We start from the raw sequence: 19,325 nt of genomic DNA on the forward strand, positions 1-19,325 counted from the left end.
CAGGCGTCTTGGAGTTTTGGCCCTTGAATTACCAAGAATCGGTCTTTTTACTCTTGTCCGCACTCTAATTCGAATATTTCTCATCTGATCTTCACCAAACTTGAACAAAATGTGTTTGACCATGAGACCTCGGCCAAGTTCGATAACTAGCCAAATCGGTCTAGGCATTTTGGAGTTACGGCCCTTGAGTTATAGAAAAATCGGCCTTTTTACTCTTGTCCGCACTCTGTGTCGAACATTTCTCATCCGATCTTCACCAAACTTGAACAAAATGTGTTTGACCATGAGACCTCGGCCAAGTTCGATAACTAGCCAAATCAGTCCAGGCATTTTAGAGTTACGGCCCTTGAATTACCGAAAAAATCCGTCTGTTTACTCTTGTCCGCTCTCTAAGTCGAACATTTCTCATCTGATCTTCACCAAACTTGAACAAAATATGTTTGGCCATAAGACCTTACCCAAGTTCGATAACTAGCCAAATCCGCCCAGGCACTTTTGATTTATGGCCCTTGAATTACTGAGTGGATCGACTCATCCAGACCATCTAATTGGATCCACTCGTCTAAAACATCTAGAGAAACTAACATTTTTCATAGGGGCAGTTGTGGGAGACATGCGCTTTTCTCAAAAGCATCTCTAGCTTTTATCTTGATATCTAGGTCAAGTTCAAAACTGGGTCACATGAGCTCAAAAACTAGGTCACTATGTCAAATAATAGAAAAAAACGACGTCATACTCAGTTCAAACCGGGTCACATGGGGACAGGTGAGCGATTCAGGACCATCATGGTCCTCTTGTTAGTATATGTAAGGCAGGGATGCTAAACCTTCTTATCCAATAGTAAGATGACCCATTGGAGGCATAAAATGCAACCAAACAATATTTTAGAACACTTCACTTAGTGGTGTCTGTTTATGAGAGATAATGGGTACCACCCGTCACATTCACTAGAACACAGAACCATTGAATGGACTCCATGGTCTTGGGTAATTGAAAAGTTGGTAACAATGGCTCCAAGTCCAAGTATGGTGCAAATTATGTGGACACTTAACAGAACAAAAGGACAATCAGAAGACATTTTCTGATGTCAGTATGTTGAAACCTGTAAAATAAAGCAAAGAGGTTCTTTCTCTGTTGAAGAAAATGCAGTAAGTAGGTTAGATGTCGGATTTAAGAGTAATAATAACATTTTAGTTTTCATATTTTAGGAATGGGTCTTGGCTTGGGAATTGATTGGTTGGAGGTTACGGTATTTTAAGCAATTTCTCTCCTTCTAGGAAAATTGTAAAAAAATGTGTTCTAAATCATGTAGCAGAGGAGTGATAGAGGCAGTGGGTATTCCTGTTTCTTTATGTAAATGATCATGTCATAATAACAAACACTAGAACATTATCAGTGATACAGCTTTATGTCTGCAGTTAGGAAATTTCCACTTAAATATACCAGCTCATTCACAGAAAAAAGACATAAACGACTTTATTTAGCACCTGCAGTTACAGTATGGAGATGTTTTTTGACAGTCACAAAGTAAATTTTTTCATTAGTTTTAGCTGTTTTGGAAACTTACTTTGTCTGAGGAACAAATAGCAAATGGCATTTAATGTGTCTTGCTCACACATGAAATATTACAAAACTTCTACAATATGTCATCTGTTTGCATTAATGAAAGGCAAAACCTTTACTAGTGTCCTATAGGGATAGTCCTACTGTCATGACTGCAGGAGTGACCAGACTGATGATTTTCAGGTTAAATGGCTAATTCTGTTTGATATGTATATGGAGAAATGTTTTTCCTTTCAGATGTAAGACATTGAAGTACCGCAGAAAGCTGCCAGATACAAGTGTTGTTATATGTTTCCATAATGAAGCTTGGACAGTACTGTTGCGAACTTTCCACAGTGTTTTAGATAGAACACCACCAGAACTTCTGAGGGAAATTATTCTTGTTGATGATTTTTCAGATAAAGGTATGTAAAAAAAACTAAGATCTGACAAAATTTGAGCCTCTTTTTGAAATTGTGGTGTCTTTATTTCCCAATCTTTTGACCGAGGCCCTGTAAAAATCACTTCTGTCAGTCTGTCTGTTTGTTGGAATGAGCATTTAGGTATATGAGCTACTGTCCATAATGGTGAGGAGCTTATTATCCTCAGCCAAAGGCAGAGGAGTATAGTTTTGGCATTGTCTGTCTTTCTGTCTGTCTGTGAGCTGTGTGTATATGTGGATGGTCTTGCATCCATCGTCCTGCGTCAACATTTCAGCTCACCTGAGCATGAAGTGCTCAGGATAAGCTATTTTGATCACTCACTGTCCATCTGTCCTTCCGTCCTTAACCCATCTGTCCGTCCGCTTTTTCTTAAGAACTGCTTGGTAGATCTTCATCAGACTTCTTCTGTAGCATCATTGTAAGGTTCGCTCCAGAATTTTTTCAAATTGGAGCTACCAGCTTCTTAAAGGGGCTGCTACAGCTAAAAATAGATATATACCTATAAACAACTTCTTTTCATGAATCACTTAATTGATCTTCACCAGACTTTGTCTGTAGCATCCTTGTTAGGTTCTCCCTGAAACTTGTTCTGTATGATTAGGGTAAATTTATGACCAGTATATCAAACACTTTATGTGGTATTCACATGACATTTCAGTAGAAGTACCTACAAGCTGCAAAATATTGATCATTATTCAAAGTATCTCATATAAAAAAGTGGTCAAATACTTGTACAGTCAAGATAAAGGCTTTTTATTTTGCATGGTTACTGATATGTAACATCATGATGTTGATGATGTTGTTTAACGCTGTAGCATTTCCGCTGTAATTTATTCATTATTTCAGCATTATCAAACCATTAGCATCAGATGGAGACAATATATTGTAAGTGTTGAGTGAATATACAGACACATTTTGTTTGTGGTAAATGTTGTTCTCACATTAGCTTCCAGTTTGGCATGCCCGCATTCAAATTTTATGGTATGCAACTTCTTAAATTCCTTTCAGAAAGTATATCCCAAAATTTTTAAATGGATTCTCAAATAACTTCAGATATTTAGATAGGCACAACCTTGATCACTAGGTCTGAGGTCAAAGTCAACCTTGGAAGTCAGAGATCAAATAGCCTCGTGTCTGCTTAATACTATCTAAACTGCTGGAAGGATTTTCATATCTTAGACAACATGGCAAGCACACAAGCAAGGTCACTAGATCCCCTTCCCTGTATCAAAGCCTGCAGTGATCTAGCTCTAGTTGTATACTGGGATTGACTGCTGGTATATGCTACACATACTGGTATCTCTACTGCCTAATAACAGTCTTTGGATTGTCAAGTTGGGTATCTACTCTTCAATATTTTCTTGAGGACTTAGCCTATTTGCCCCTTCACATCCATATCTTAAGCTTAAAATTTCTCAGATACGCCCATGATGTTTGATTACATAATTTCACGTCTAAACATGCAATGATCGTGCTTAGGAAATAGAAATGGTTTAGCATTATTGAAGACTTTTGAGTGTGTGATAAAACTGAATCCATTAATCTAAACGTATGATGAAGTTGTTAGCTTTGATTGTTACACAGTGCTGGCAAATATGAAGCAATTTCATCAAGAACCATTGTTACAGCTATGTTTTATTATTCTCTGGTGGGGAAATTCTTTGATATGATTTCATGATATTGTCAAACATTATTCATGTAATTAAAGCTAGAATGATTGGATATTCCCTCTGGATAAAAGAAATTTTGCAGTATTTTTATGTAAATTTTTTAGTCAGATATGATGCTGAAATACTTACAAAAAAGGATTTTCCTTGACTTTCTGCAGCACCAAAACGTATTAGATATTTTTTGCCCGTCAATTTTAAAGTGCTTTATTCTCAAAATTTTGTCTCTTTATTGTGTATTTACCTTTGGCTCAAAGGAAGTATTGTAATGATCTATTATGGCATCAGGTCAAAGACATCAGGCTAATTCATTTGGATCAGACTGTGTTTACAAACCAACCATATCTGACATGTATACATGGGACATGGGCCATATGAACCAAAAGACCCTAATAACAAAATATGTTTTAAAAATGGCCAAAATCTGCGCAAATAGAAACTTCTACATTAATGCTTTAGTGTGTATATTTTCCTGTCTGTGTGTATCTCATGCTTAGGTAAGTTATATATGTAGCCTAGACTTGATTTTTGTCGAGCCCGCTTACGGAGGTGAAGACATAGTTGTTCATATGGCTGTTTGGTGTATGTACGTGTGTCAGTGTGTGTTCATCCAGATTTATTTGTCCGCAAACCCCAGGTTCCTATCTCAAAGGTCAAGGTCACAGTTGGAGGTCAAAGGTCATGTCAGCTCTTTTCCGGCACATAACTTTGACATGCATTGAGGAATCTTGTTTATACTTGGCATGAATTCTTAACTCAATGAGACTGAGTGTCATGTACAAACCCGAGGTTCCTGTCTCAAAAGTCAATGTCACAGTTAGGGGACAAAGGGCGGGCTCGACGTGTTGCCCATGGGCATCTAGTTATGGCAAAGGAGACAGTTTTAGAACTCACCAACAGGGTTGTCAATAAGTTGTTGTTGAACAGGCTAAAATAGTAAATTTGCAGACCAGCTTGGGGGTCTAGGGGCATGCCCTTCCATAAAATTTTGAAATTCAGCGCTTCATTTCCTGCATTCTAGGGCATTTTGGGAGCATTTAAGAACACCTTTTCCTGTGCAATTTTATATACAATATACCCCTTATTTTCACATTTTTATGAGCTCACCTGTTAAATTTGGGAAAAAAAAAAATAAAATTAAGTTTCCTTAAGGTAAAATTCTTTGTTTCTTTAAATATCAGAGGGGCTGCAGTATCAGAAAGAATTACAATCTAAATTATTATCATCCTCATCAGAACAGTGTGGTAGTGTTGGGATAGTGTGTGGTATAGAGGATATTTGTTTGTTTCAGTGTAAACAAACAAATTTTCTATTTATTTTATGCACTTTTAATGTTTTTAACCAAATTACATTCAGTTTGTCCACGCAACATCACGTGCATTGCATCACAACATCATAATGTCGTGACGTCAGGATGCTTTGTAGGAAAAACTATAAATAGTTCTATTATGTTTCCTGAGTTCTTTTACATGCCATTATGATAAAATGTAAATATCTATGATCCTTTTATTTTTTATACATCTTTACGTTTACTGAACAATATTTTGCAAGGAAATTCCTATCGTTTATAATTCATATCATTTCGCATTCAAATGTAGTTCCGTACTAGTGAAAAATAAAAATGATATTTTCACTGTTTGAAACAGTGAAAATATCAATTTTATTTCACTGATAAATTTCAGTATATCACAGAAGAGCATAAAATAAATAGAGGATATTTGTTTTTTTCAGTGAAAATATCAATTTTATTTCACAAGTGAGCATCAAAAACTGATATTTTCACGAGTGGCGTATTCATGAGTGAAAATTACTTTTTTTGGTGCTAACGAGTAAAATAAAATTGATATTTCACTGAAACAACAAATTTTCTTTTTATTTCATGTGTAGAACTCTACTTTTGTCACGTAATTTATAAAACGTTGAAAATAGCAGGAAAGCTTAAGTCAGCAGAAAGCATAACACAAATGACGTCATTTTAACGACGTCATCGTCATTATGGTCCCCAGTATTCATAACGCTCGGTATACAATTTTGATATCAGTCGCGCTGGAGTACCGGAACTAGTTCGGCAAAAACAGTGAAAAATAAAATTGATAATCTACTGTTTCAAAACTGTGGATTATCACTTTTATTTCACTGAGAAAACTCTATAATTCACTGGAAAACATAAAATAAAGTGTCATAAAAGTAGCTAAAAATGGAAGTGATATGTACAAGGGATGCATTAATATTACATGAATGGTAGTCTCTCTTGGATGTTTTTTTTTTTTCTTATACCCCCACAAAACGAAGGAGTGAGCTTGGCAGTCGGTCGGTCGGTCCGTTGGTTTTGCATGGTTTCCAGATGATAACTCAAGAAAGGATTGACCAATTGAAATAATTTTGGTACAAAGGTGTAACAACAGAAAATACAGATCAAGTTCGAATTTGGGGTCAGTAGGTCAAAGGTCAAGGTCACAGTGACCCTGAACAGTTAAACCGTTTCCGGATGATAACTTGAGAAAGCTTGGGCCTAGGATCATAAATTTTGGTACAAAGGTGTAACTTCATGAAAGGCAGGTCAAGTTCGACTGAGGTCTGTAGGTCAAAGGTCAAGGTCACAGGGACTGGGAACAGTTAAATGCTTTCCGGATGATAACTTGAGAACGCTTGGGCCTAGGATCATAAATTTAAGTACACAGGTGTAACATCATGAAATGCAGGTCAAGTTCGACTTTGAGGTCTGTAGGTCAAAGGTCAAGGTCACAGTGACTTGGAACATTTAAATGGTTTCCGGATGATAACTTAAGAATGCTTGGGCCTAGGATCATGAAAATTGATAGGGAGGTTGGTTATGACTAGCAGATGACCCCTAATGATTTTGAGGTCAGTAGGTCACAGGTCAAGGTGACAGTGACCCGGAACATTTAAACAGTTTTCGGACAATAACTTGAGAATGCTTGGGACTAGGATCAGGAAACTTAATCTGGAGGTTGGTCATGTCAAGCAGATGACCCACATTGATTTTGAGTTCAAAAGGTCAAAGGTCATTTAAACCTTTTACGGACAATAACTTGAGAACGCTTGGGCGGAGGATCATGAAACTTCATAGGGAGGTTGATCATGACTAGCAGATGACCTCTGTTGTTTTTGTGGTCAGTAGGTCAAAGGTCAAGCAAGTTCGGCTTTGACATTGGCTTAGTTCTGTGACAAGGCCATATTGTGGGGGAATAATTCGTCACTCTTGTGACAACTCTAGTTATTTTTTTTTTTTTTTTTTTTTTTTATTTAATGTTGCACCGACACATGACAGGTCATATGGCGACTTTCCAGCTTTAATGGTGGAGGAAGACCCCAGGTGCCCCTCCGTGCATTATTTCATCATGAGTGGGCACCTGGGTAGAAACACCGGCCTTCCGTAAGCCAGCTGGATGGCTTCCTCACATGAAGAATTCAATGCCCCGAGTGAGGCTCGAACCCACATCGTTGAGGGGCAAGTGATTTGAAGTCAGCGACCTTAACCACTTGGCCACGGAGTCCCCCCTCTTGGATGGTAAAAATTTAATGAAGAACACATAGATAATGGCTTTCCTTTCCTTGATAACGGTAGTGGGCAACAAGAAATTGAATTGCAATTTCATATAAAATTCACAAAACATCCTGAACCTGGATAAACAAAACGATGGCCAAGTGGGAGGGGTGCGATAAATTTATATTGACTGATATAATTATAGTGATAAGTTCATATCAGCTGGATAACACATGTAACAGGCTGGAAACATGCCGGCAACACTGACACTCACTGGCAACCCTAAAATAGCTGTCTGTTATAGTAATGGACAATTTCCTTTTCTTCATGTTTACGTGCTGAAAATAACATAGACTGCATTGATCTACAAATTTCACTGAAATGTATGTTAACAATTATTGGAAAATGTTAAACCAGTCAAGTAGGAGATGCGCTAATTAACGAAAAGAGATGTTATTGGCGAAAAGGGCCGTTTTTAGCGGAAAGGAGCATTTATTACAAAAAAACTAACCATCAAAAAATGTTGGGTTTTTTTTTTGCGAGTTTGAACAGCCCATTTCGGCCAGTGGCCAGTTCTTATTGACAACCCTGCACCAAAATTCGGGCATGATTTATGTTATCTTAAATGTCTTAAGGGGAGCAGTGGTCTAGTGGGTAAGGTGTCGGCCGCTCAACCCAGGGGTCGTGCGTTCGAGCCCCACTGGGGTCACGACCATGACTTCTCATATGACACCAGTACTGGTTTTTCCAGGAAGTGGACTCGAGAGTGGTTACAATATGCTTAAAGCTTTCATCACAGTCGAGCTAAAACAAATTAGTATCAACTAAATGAAATCGTCTACAATTACAACCAAAGCTGGGTAGTAGGGGAGTCAACACATACTTGTGCTAAGGGGGAAAATGCTACACAAATATTAATAGCTTCATTTTAAAAATGAGTGATATAGTTGCGAATAAATAATGTGAACAAAGAGCTGCTTAGAATGCTAGATTTCTGCCTCTTTGTTTATCCTTTGTAATATCCTTTCCTGAATAACAAATGGTGACTGAAGAATTTTGGAGTTCTGTAGACGTAGTTTGCCATTTATTATTGTTTTTGCCCTGTCCGTCCATACGTCACACTTCATTTCTGATCAATAACTGGAGAACCATTTGACCTAGAACCTTCAAACTTCATAGGATGGCAGGACTTATGGAGTAGACGACCCCTATTGTTTTTGGGGTCACTCCGTCAAAAGTTCAAGGTCAAAGGGGGCTGAACATGGAAAACCATTTCCGGTCAGTAACTTGAGAACCACTTGACCCAGAATGTTGAAACTTCATAGGATGATTAGACATGCAGACTAGATTACCCTTATTGATTTTGGGGTCACTTGATCAAAGGTCAAGGTCACATGGGCCTGAACATGGAAAACAAATTCCATTCAGTAACTTGAGAACCACTTGACCCAGAATGTTGAAACTTCATAGGATGATTGCTCATGCAGAGGAGATGACCCCTATTGATTTTGGGGTCACTCCATTAAAGGTCAAGGTCGCAGTGGACAGAAAATGGAAATCCATTTCCGATTTAACTTCAGAACCATTTGACCTAGAACCTTCAAACTTCATAGGGAGATAGGAATAACAGAGTAGGTGACCCCTATTGTTTTTGGGGGGTCACTTCATCAAAGGTCAAGGTCACAGGGAACTGAACATAGAAAACTCTTTCCAATCAATAACTTGAGAACCACTTGACCCAGAATGTTGGAACTTAATAGGATAATTGGGGGTGTCACTTGTTCAAAGGTCAAGATCACAGCAGCCCGAACATGGAAAACCGTATCCAATTCATAACTTGAGAACCACTAGGCCCAGAATGTCGAAACTTAGTGGGATGGTTGGACATGCCAAATAGGTGATCCCTATTGCAGCCAACCTTCAGTGTCTCTTTGACTTCCGCTCTTCTCCCCTATTGACTTCTTGCATATACGACTATGCAGGAGGGGAGACATGCGCTTTTTTACAAAAGCATCTTCTAGTTCTGTTACAAGTCGCAAGATATGCATCAGCTTCAACACTTCTAAGTCTTTATTTACAGAATTAACTGTCCGAAAGTAACAAGGTAAGATTGAGAAAGTCAGAAATGACATTATCATGATATTGTTTTTTATTCCCCTGCCATAAAATGGGGGTGGTGCATATAGTGTTACCCCTGTCCATGTGTGTGTTTGTTTGTGTGTTCGGGAAAGGGTGGTGTTCGTTCCCGGGCCACACGCATGGTCCGATTTCAGAATAATTTCACACAAATGATAAGCATGGATAGACGATATGTCATGCACAAAACCATTTCAATGGCATTCATTTTCAAAGGGGGACAACTTTTTCAGAATTTTTTCAGTACGGGACAGTACGGCAGAACATGTAATGGTCAGGTAAAATATTGATAACGATGTTGTTCGTTTATAAAATATTTCTGTGTTTTGGTGATATACTCCTAAACCTTAAGAATAACTTTCTCATATTGCGGAGGCATCCGTGTCTGTGACACATTTCTAGTGTAATAATTGATTTTTTTATACATGTCCAAAAGTCCTGTATGCTTTTTAGCTCATTTGACCCATTATACATGTTCTATAGACCTAGCCTGTTTCAAGTTGGTTGTGTCTTTGACCTTCTCATGTTACTTGTACATTGATAACTGCTTTAAAATCACATTCAAACTAAACTTACTTCATCCTTGTATAAATCTAATCATGTGCTATATTGTATCTGAAATAATGTCTCAAAGACCACCTTCCGTCTTTATCCAGCATTAAAGGTCCATTACTAAGGGAAAGTTTGTTGGCAATTTTTTTCATAGCCGGTGCATAGACTTCTGCGAGACACTAAATAATGAAGATTGGCAGGTCAAAATTTACAGAAGGTCTTTGGAACTCAAAGAAATGTATGTGTATTATGTCGAAATTTCAATGAATCGACAGAATGACCCCCCAGGTCTTTTTAACTTTCTTCATACTTCATAGAAAAATAATTGTACATAAACTGTGATTTATTTCGAATTTCTACATACCAACTTTCATTTTCCAATAAAATGAAATAGTTTCTGTGCTTTTTAAAAGAAATTAAAATGTTCACTTTCCTTAGTATTGGACCTTTAAAGCGGGTAAAAGTGCGACCTGAATTTGTGTTCAGTCACTTAAAACCCAACAACACATTCATTCCTGTACTTCCCTTTTGAAAATTACTTCCCTTTTGAAAATTTTCTTTTCTTCAATTTCTGACCGACAGACTGCTGCCTGTTTTTTTTACAGGTTTCTTGAAACTGTCAGGAATAAGTGACAGTCACATATATTTGTGGGGAAGTCTGTAATCAAATAAGTTGTCTGATAAATTTCCTGTTGAACATTATCTGAAACCATTCAATTATGCATTATGAGGTATAGGGGAGTGAAAACATTAATACAGATTAGAGAGAGAAAATCAGTTGGTTCTGCTTATTGTCAGAATGAAAGTGATATTTTGCATTGCAATGCAGTTGTTCTAGTTTCAGTGTTACAATAAAGATGTTGCTGCACTGAGCCAAGGCAAGGATCCTGATTGAAAAGGATCAAGCAACAATTGTTTAAATAACTTCCATCTTCAGTTTCTTTAAGACTATAGGACACATAAAAGCAGTTAAACATAATTGTAAGTCATGAAAGCTTAAATTGAAATTAATGTTCTGAATGTTGTATTGTTAGCTCACCTGAGCCAAAGGCTCATGATGAGCCTTGTGACTGCTCGATGTCCCTCGTCAGTCTCTAACTTGCGTCATGCTTCCATCAACAATTTCTTTAAAAAAATCTTCGTCAAAACCACTGGGCAGATTTACACCAAACTTTCAAATTTATTCAAAGAATTGAATTTCACACAGAACTCTGGTTGCCATGGCAACCGAAAGGAAACACTTTAAAAATCTTTTTGTCAAAAACCGCAAGATGTAGGAGCCTCAGTATTTGGCCTGTGGCATTATCTAATGATCCTTTATGAAGATTTTTCAAATTATGCCGCTGGGGTGAAAAACGGCCCTGCTATTGAGGTTTTACATAGACTTATATAGGAAAAAACTTTAAAAATCTTCCTTCTTGTCTGAAACCACAAGACCTAGGCCTTTTATATTTGGTATGTAGCATTGCCTTGTGGTCCCCTACCAAGATTATTCAAATTATTACCCTGGGGTGAAAGGAGGCCCTGCCCCGGGGGTCCCAAGTTTTACATAGACTTATATAGGAAAAAACTTTAAAAATCTTCTTGTCTGAAACTGCAAAGCCTAGCCTTTTGATATTTGGTATGTTGCATTGACTAGTGGTCCTCTATTAATACTGTTCAAATTATGCTCCTGGGGTGAAAAGAGGCCCTTCCCTGGGTGTCCTAAGTTTTACATAGACTTATATAAGAAAAAACTTTAAAAACCTTCTTGCCTGAAACTGCAAGGCCTAGGCTTTTGATATTTGGTATGTTGCATTGCCTAGTCAGGTCCTCTACCAAGATTATTCAAATTATGCCCCTGAGGTGAAAAGAGGCCCCCACCCATGCAGTATGTTTTGTGAAAAATGTCCTTAGGCGGAGGACACAATAAAGTTAAAAAGCTAGTATCAACAGCCACAAAATTAGAAATATAAAAAAAAAAAAAACAATCTTCAGATTGTGCTTTCCATTTGGTTGCTTTTAACAGAAGATTTAAACAAGGATGGGTTTCTTATACACTTAACACTATCTGGCAAATTATTCCAGTCTTTTATGCCATTGACAAAGAAAGTACCAGAACAAGAACTATTGCAATGTGTGATAGAAAAATTAAACTTATTTGATCTAGTGCCATAATTATGAACATCAGATAGATGAACAAAATTTTGTTTCATATACATAGGACACTTGTTGTAAAAAAAAATTATGCATTTGATTTAGTCTTAACTGTTTAACTCTGTTTTCAATATTTAGCATATTTTAAAGCATGTGAAAAATCAGGAGTTAAACTAGTTCTTAGATGATATACAGTGAAATACCGCTCGCTCGAGCATCGATGACTCGAGCACCTGGGCTCGCTCGAGCAATTCATGTGGTCCCGGCCGATTTCCTTCTATTTTCTATGTGAAATTACCATGGCTGGGTGAGCATCGATAACTCGATCGCTCGAGCATGACACCTGGTCCCTGTGTATTAATTTACTCTTTATTGCTTCTGGAAAACTCGAGCAGAGGTGTCAAAATCGGCGGTCAGATTAAAAATTTTCACACGCCGTGAGAATTGCTTGGTCTATCTTAAATGCTTGTTGTCGGTAAATTTGATCTGATAATGAGATTAATTATTGATAAAGGTTGAAGAAAAGTTTTATTGATCAGATATCGAACAATTACTGATTACTTAAAACATCTTTTCTGCGGGATTGAGAAGATAGTTATGAGATCTTAGTATTTTAATCAGCATTTGTTTGCATGCAAATGAAGGAAATAATATAGCATTTTCATAAAATTGAGACGATAATTTTGATATGCACTTGTTGATGAATAAAAAAGTCTTAGTTGTTTCTTCACATGTGTCATTTACAAATTACATATTGAAACGCCTATCATAGATAACGCTTGTAATACGTTTTTAGCTCACCTGTCACAAAGTGACAAGGTGAGCTTTTGTGATCGCGCGGGGTCCGTCGTCCGTCCGTCCGTGCATGCGTGCGTCCGTCCGTCCGTCCGTAAACTTTTGCTTGTGACCACTCTTGAGGTAACATTTTTCATGGGATCTTTATGAAAGTTGGTCAGAATGTTCATCTTGATGATATCTAGGTCAAGTTCGAAACTGGGTCACGTGCCTTCAAAAACTAGGTCAGTAGGTCTAAAAATAGAAAAACCTTGTGACCTCTCTATAGGCCATATATTTCACAAGATCTTCATGAAAATTGGGCAGAATGTTCACCTTGATGATATCTAGGTCAAGTTTGAAACTGGGTCACGTGCCATTAAAAACTAGGTCAGTAGATCTAAAAATAGAAAAACCTTGTGACCTCTCTAGAGACCATATATTTCACAATATCTTCATGGAAATTGGTCAGAATGTTCACCTTGATGATATCTAGGTCAAGTTCGAAAGTGGGTCACTTTCCTTCAAAAACTAGGTCAGTAGGTCAAATAATAGAAAACCCTTGTGACCTCTCTAAAGGCCATATTTTTCATGGGATCTGTATGAAAGTTGGTCTGAATGTTCATCTTGATGATATCTAGGTAAAGTTCGAAACTGGGTCACGTGCGGTCAAAAACTAGGTCAGTAGGTCTAAAAATAGAAAAACCTTGTGACCTCTCTAGAGGCCATATATTTCATGAGATCTTCATGAAAATTGGTCAGAATGTTCACCTTGATGATATCTAGGTCAAGTTTGAAAGTGGGTCACTTGCCATCAAAAACTAGGTCAGTAGGTCAAATAATAAAAAAACCTTGTGACCTCTCTAGAGGCCATATTTTTCATGGGATCTGTATGAGAATTGGTCTGAATGTTCATCTTGATGATATCTAGGTCAGGTTCGAAACAGGGTCATGTGTGGTCAAAAACTAGGTCAGTAGGTCTAAAAATAGAAAAACCTTGTGACCTCTCTAGAGGCCATACTTATGAATGGATCTCCATAAAAATTGGTCAGAATGTTCACCTTGATGATATCTAGGTCAAGTTTGAAACTGGGTCACGTGCCTTAAAAAACTAGGTCAGTAGGTCAAATAATGAAAAAACCTTGTGACCTCTCTAGAGGCCATACTTTACATGGGATCTGTATGAAAGTTGGTCTGAATATTCATCTTGATGATATCTAGGTCAAGTTCGAAACTGGGTCAACTGCAGTCAAAAACTAGGTCAGTAGGTCTAAAATTATTAAAATCTTTTGACCTCTCTAGAGGCCATATTTTTCAATGGATCTTCATGAAAATTGATCTGAATGTTCACTTTGATAATATCTAGATCAGTTTCGAAACTGGGTCACATGCGGGCAAAAACTAGGCCAGTAGGTATAAAAATAGAAAAACTTTTTGACCTCTCTAGAGGCCATATTTTTCATAAGATCTTAATGAAAATTAGTGAGAATGTTCACCTTGATGATATCTAGGTAAAGTTCAAAACAGGGTCACGTACCTTCAAAAACTAGGTCAATAGGTCAAATAATAGAAAAACCTTGTGACCTCTCTAGAGACCATATTTTTCAATAGATCTTTATGAAAATTGGTTAGAATATTTATCTTGATAATATCTAGGTCAAGTTCAAAACTGGGTCACATGAGCTCAAAAACTAGGTCACTATGTCAAATAATAGAAAAAACGACGTCATACTCAAAACTGGGTCATGTGGGAAGAGGTGAGCGATTCAGGACCATCATGGTCCTCTTGTTAGAAAATGTCACAAGTATATTTTTATTACGCAACACCGTTTACTCTGCAAATGGTCCCGATGACAATTAGTATAACAAATTTCAATTTTCTTTATATGTTGGTCAATGTTTGGGTCGCTCGAAACCATGGATAACTCGAGCATTTTGCTCATCCCCTTGCGACCTCGAGCGAGCGGTGTTTTACTGTACTTTAATAAATCTCACAACTTTATTCCGAGTTACTTGCATTTTTTTTCAGGCTTTTTTTCTTGTCTGTAGTTATGTAGCATTGCCGTTTAGCATCTGCTAACTAAGCTAAAACTAGAAATACATTTAAACAACTTCTTCTAATGAATAGCTAGATGGATTTTCATCAGACTTGGTTACTGTATAATGTAGGATCATTATAAGGTCCTCTCTTAAATTTGTTCAGTTTGGGGTGTTGGTCCCTTAAAGGGTCAGATGATTAAGGTCCTCTTCAGGTGAGCGACTTAGGCCCATTTGGGCCTCTTGTTCAACTTTGAATATTTTGCTAAAGCTTCTATATGTAAGCAAGTATTAGGTGGAAGGGTTTCAAGTAGTTCAACATACTGTAATAACTTAATAAGACAGCTCTTGATATATATTGTGTAATATGTATGAATATATCATGTATTTGTTGTCACCTTGCGCTGGCAATGACTTTCAAATCTAAGAGCCTTTATCAGATAATTTATTTTTAAGAAAGCACTTCATTAGCCTTTTTCTGCAGTTTTTATATCCCTAACAGTCTCATCAGACACTCCCTGGGGGAAATTTGTAAAAATATTGTTCCTGTTCTCTCATAAAAATTCATTAGAAAAGATGTGAAAAATTTGAAAGTATCTTCTGGAAAATGGCCCAGAGCTGCTGTTTGATGAAGTATGTGTAAATTGAACTTGGATTTTCCAGTAGTTACGTAAGTAGACAATCTCATGTATAGGAAAGTTTGTTCTCAGCTTGTTATTTATGTCCTGAGAGACCAGGGACAGATCCAGAAGTTTGAGTTGGAGGAGAGCAACCTTTTCAAGGAAGATGTAATATTGTAGCCAGAATGATGATTTAATGTCAAGAAGGCATAATTCAGCACCATCTAGTGTAACGTCAAACATTATGTTTGACGACACCATGTCTTTCTGTTCTAAAAGTTGATGGTAAACAGCTTGTATGCTGAAGATTTCATTCCGCATCCAGCTTTTCGTCATATTTAAACAATTAAATATCTACTTGTAGTTCAGAGGAGGAGTGGATACAACTACTGCATACTTAAAATATATTCTTTGTACCCCCCGACAACAAAGTTGTAAGGGGGGGTATACTGGTTTCAGGTTGTCTGTCTGTCTGTCTGTCCGTCTGTCCGTAGACGCAATCTTGTGCGCACCATCTCTCCTCATCCCCTTGACATAATTTAATGAAACTTCACACAAGTGATCAGTACCAACAGTAGTTGTGCATGGGGCATGTTAGGTTCTTTTAGAAAAAAAATTTGCAGAGTTATGGGACTTTGTTTTTTTGTTACTATACTATATACATAGACACAATCTTGTGCGCACCATCTCTCCTCATCCCCTTGACACAATTTAATGAAACTTCACACAAGTGATCAGTACCAACAGTAGTTGTGCATGGGGCATGTTAGGTTCTTTTAGAAAAAAAATTTGCAGAGTTATGGGACTTTGTTTTTTTGTTACTTTACTATATACATAGACACAATCTTGTGCGCACCATCTCTCCTCATCCCCTTAACACAATTTAATGAAACTTCATACAAGTGATCAGTACCAACAGTAGTTGTGCATGGGGCATGTTAGGTTCTTTCAGCGACAAAAATTGCAGAGTTATGGGACTTTGTTTCTTGTTAACATACTATGTACATACAGTCTGCATATGCAATCTTGTGCGTGCCTAATCTACCAAACCCTTACACACAATTTAATGAAACTTCACACAAGTGATCAGTACCAACCCTAGTTGTGCATGGTGCATGTTACATTCTTTTAGATAAATATTCTGCATAGTTATGGGACTTTGTTTTTTGTTACTATACTGTATACATACAGTCTATATACATACAGTCCACATAATTATGCAATCTTGTGTGCGTCAAATTGCAATGTACTGTGTCAGTGCATGCGGGGGGTACATTCATCACCTTTAGTGATAGCTCTAGTTTCCATCAAAGCTAGAATGAGACAATGTAGTTTTAAATGTAGTATTCAGGAAAGATAATTAAGGTAGTCTATTAGAAAGAAACTAGCAGATGTGGCTTTAAATATCTTTGAATGTTTATGTCTTTGTACTGTATCATCAAAATACTACTGATAAAATGTAAAGGCCAATAAATCAAAGGTATCGTAAATGCAGTAAGACCTCCTGAACATAGCATTTATAAGTTAGACACTAAAAGTCTTCACAAAATCAAAAAAATGAAGTTGAAATAAATTGAAAATGTCATATTACACAGTTTTTGTCACCATTTAAAATAAACTCATTAGCTACTTGTACATCTTTTATCCTATGTTTGTTATTGTATAACGTTTTTCACACCTGTTGTATTTGAGATACCAACATATAAACGACAACTTCAAAATAATACATGTGTTGTTTATACGATTTCTATTTAGGTGTAATTTTCCAGGAAAATAGACATTGACCAGTACATTGTATACCGGTACTACTTATTAGAGAAACCTTCATATATTGTATAAAAAGCTTTGTTGTACTTAACTACAAGTTGCATTATGTAGATAAAATATATTGATACTTTCATGCCTGATTGTGAAATGTGTTCTTATTTTTTTTTTAAGTACTATTAAACATTCAACGCATTAGTTAGATATTGGCAATATTGTGCACCTCCACCAGTAATCGAATCTTTAATGACATGTAGTATTCGCCAACAGAGTAGTCATTGCCAGCTGAACCCGCAGTAGTTATCTCCCTTAGTTGAGTTATCGGCGGATGTCATTTAAGAGCGGTGCTTGTATTTGGCCATGTTTAGAATTAGCACATTGCCACTATAGCCAAAATTAAACCACCGCCAATAAATCTACATATACAGTAACCAGACAGAACACTCCTTTTGGAATTCCTGTGATAGAAGAGATACAGTAATGTAGGTCAGATAATGTCTTTTAGCATCACCAAATTAAAAAGTTGTTCATCGGATTTGCCGCTCGTATATTTTCAGAAACACACAAAAAATTAGTTTTTTTGTTTTTGGCATGCGCTCGCCCCATTGAAAAAAATCAAGCTAAAAATTTTTGGTGCGCTACGTTTTATGGACGTAACTACAAATGCTTAAAATTCTAGTCCCAGATTGTTCTAAAATGGACTTTAATCACAATAAATACATGCTATGCACACATCGTCTACAATATATCACAGACACTTGGGGCTTTGACAAGCTTATCTTAGTATTAGTCTACAATTTTCTGCATATAACCACCACACAAACATATCTGACAAACATGAACAAGTTTCCTAAGCCTCAGGTAGCATTTATATATATTTAGGTCTGATATTTAAGGCATATGATTTCTTCTCGGATAATTATACAATAGCGGGATTCGGAAGACTGCATTGAAATCATTTGAGACAATTCAAACTAAGTTAGAAAATTTTCAGTTTTCAGTATTTGCATTTTGTGCCCCCCCCCCCCCCACCCCCAACACACACCCATGAGTGGTGGGGGCATATAGATTTGGTCTTGTCCGTGCATCCGTCCGTCCGTCCAAAGTTCGTGACGTGCCTGGCTCAAAAAGTATTTGATATAAATTGATGAAACCTTGCATGAATCTTTATCATGATATGAACTTGCGCACCTCCTATTTTTTGTCTGGCTCCGCCCCCTATTTTCAGAGTTATGGCCCCTGAAATAAGCAAAAATGCACATTTTTACCTTGTGACACATCTAGCTCAAAAAGTATTTGATATAGATTCATGAAACCTTGCATGTGTCTTAATCATGATATGAACTTGCCCACCTCTTATTGTTCATCTGGCTCCACCCCCAATTTTCAGAGTTATGGCCCCTGAAATAGTCAAGAATGTACATTTTCACCTCGTGACGCACCTAGCTCAAAAAGTATTCAATATAAATGGTTGAAAACTTGCATAAGTCTTTATCATGATATAAACTTGCACACCTCTAATTTTTTGGCTGGCTGCACCACCCCCTTTTTAGCTCACGTGAGCAATGCTTGTGTATGCGATAGAGGCTGTATCTTTCAACTGATCTTCATGAAATTTTGTCAGAATGATTACCTTGATGAAGTCTAGGCCAAATTTGAAAATGGGTCATCTGGGGTCAAAAACTAGGTCACTAGGTCAAATTAAAGAAAAACACTGTGTATGCGATAGAGGCTGTATTTTTCAATTGATCTTCATGAATTTTGGCCAGAATGGTTACCTTGATGAAATTTAGGTCAGGTTTGAATATGGGTCATCTTGGGTCAAAAAGTTATTGTCATCACTTGATCGGCGTCGGCGTTGTCTAGTTAAGTTTTATGTTTAGGTCAGCTTTTCTCCTAAACTATCAAAGCTATTGCTTTGAAACTTGCAACACTTGTTCACCATCTGTAGAGTAAGAAACATAACTCCATCCTGCTTTTTGCAAGATTTATGGCCCCTTTTGTACTTAGAAAATATCAGATTTCTTGGTTAAGTTTTATGTTTAGGTCAACTTTTCTTCTAAACTATCAAAGCTATTGCTTTGAAACTTGCAACACTTGTTCACCATCATAAGCTGACCCTATACATCAAGAAACATAACTCCAT

The 19,325-nt window shown here is 37.1% G+C and overlaps 1 protein-coding gene across 1 annotated transcript in view; it reads left to right on the forward strand.

Annotated features, from left to right (window-relative positions):
• Positions 1–19,325, forward strand: part of LOC123531401 (polypeptide N-acetylgalactosaminyltransferase 5-like) — a 97,209-nt gene that overhangs the window by 38,662 nt on the left and 39,222 nt on the right. The window contains exon 3 of the mRNA XM_053517503.1: positions 1,801–1,967. Within this exon, the coding sequence (XP_053373478.1) occupies positions 1,801–1,967 (167 nt within the window). The remainder of the gene's footprint in view (positions 1–1,800; positions 1,968–19,325) is intronic.

This window comes from Mercenaria mercenaria, chromosome 11 (assembly GCF_021730395.1).
Source record: "Mercenaria mercenaria strain notata chromosome 11, MADL_Memer_1, whole genome shotgun sequence".
NCBI lineage: Eukaryota > Metazoa > Mollusca > Bivalvia > Venerida > Veneridae > Mercenaria > Mercenaria mercenaria.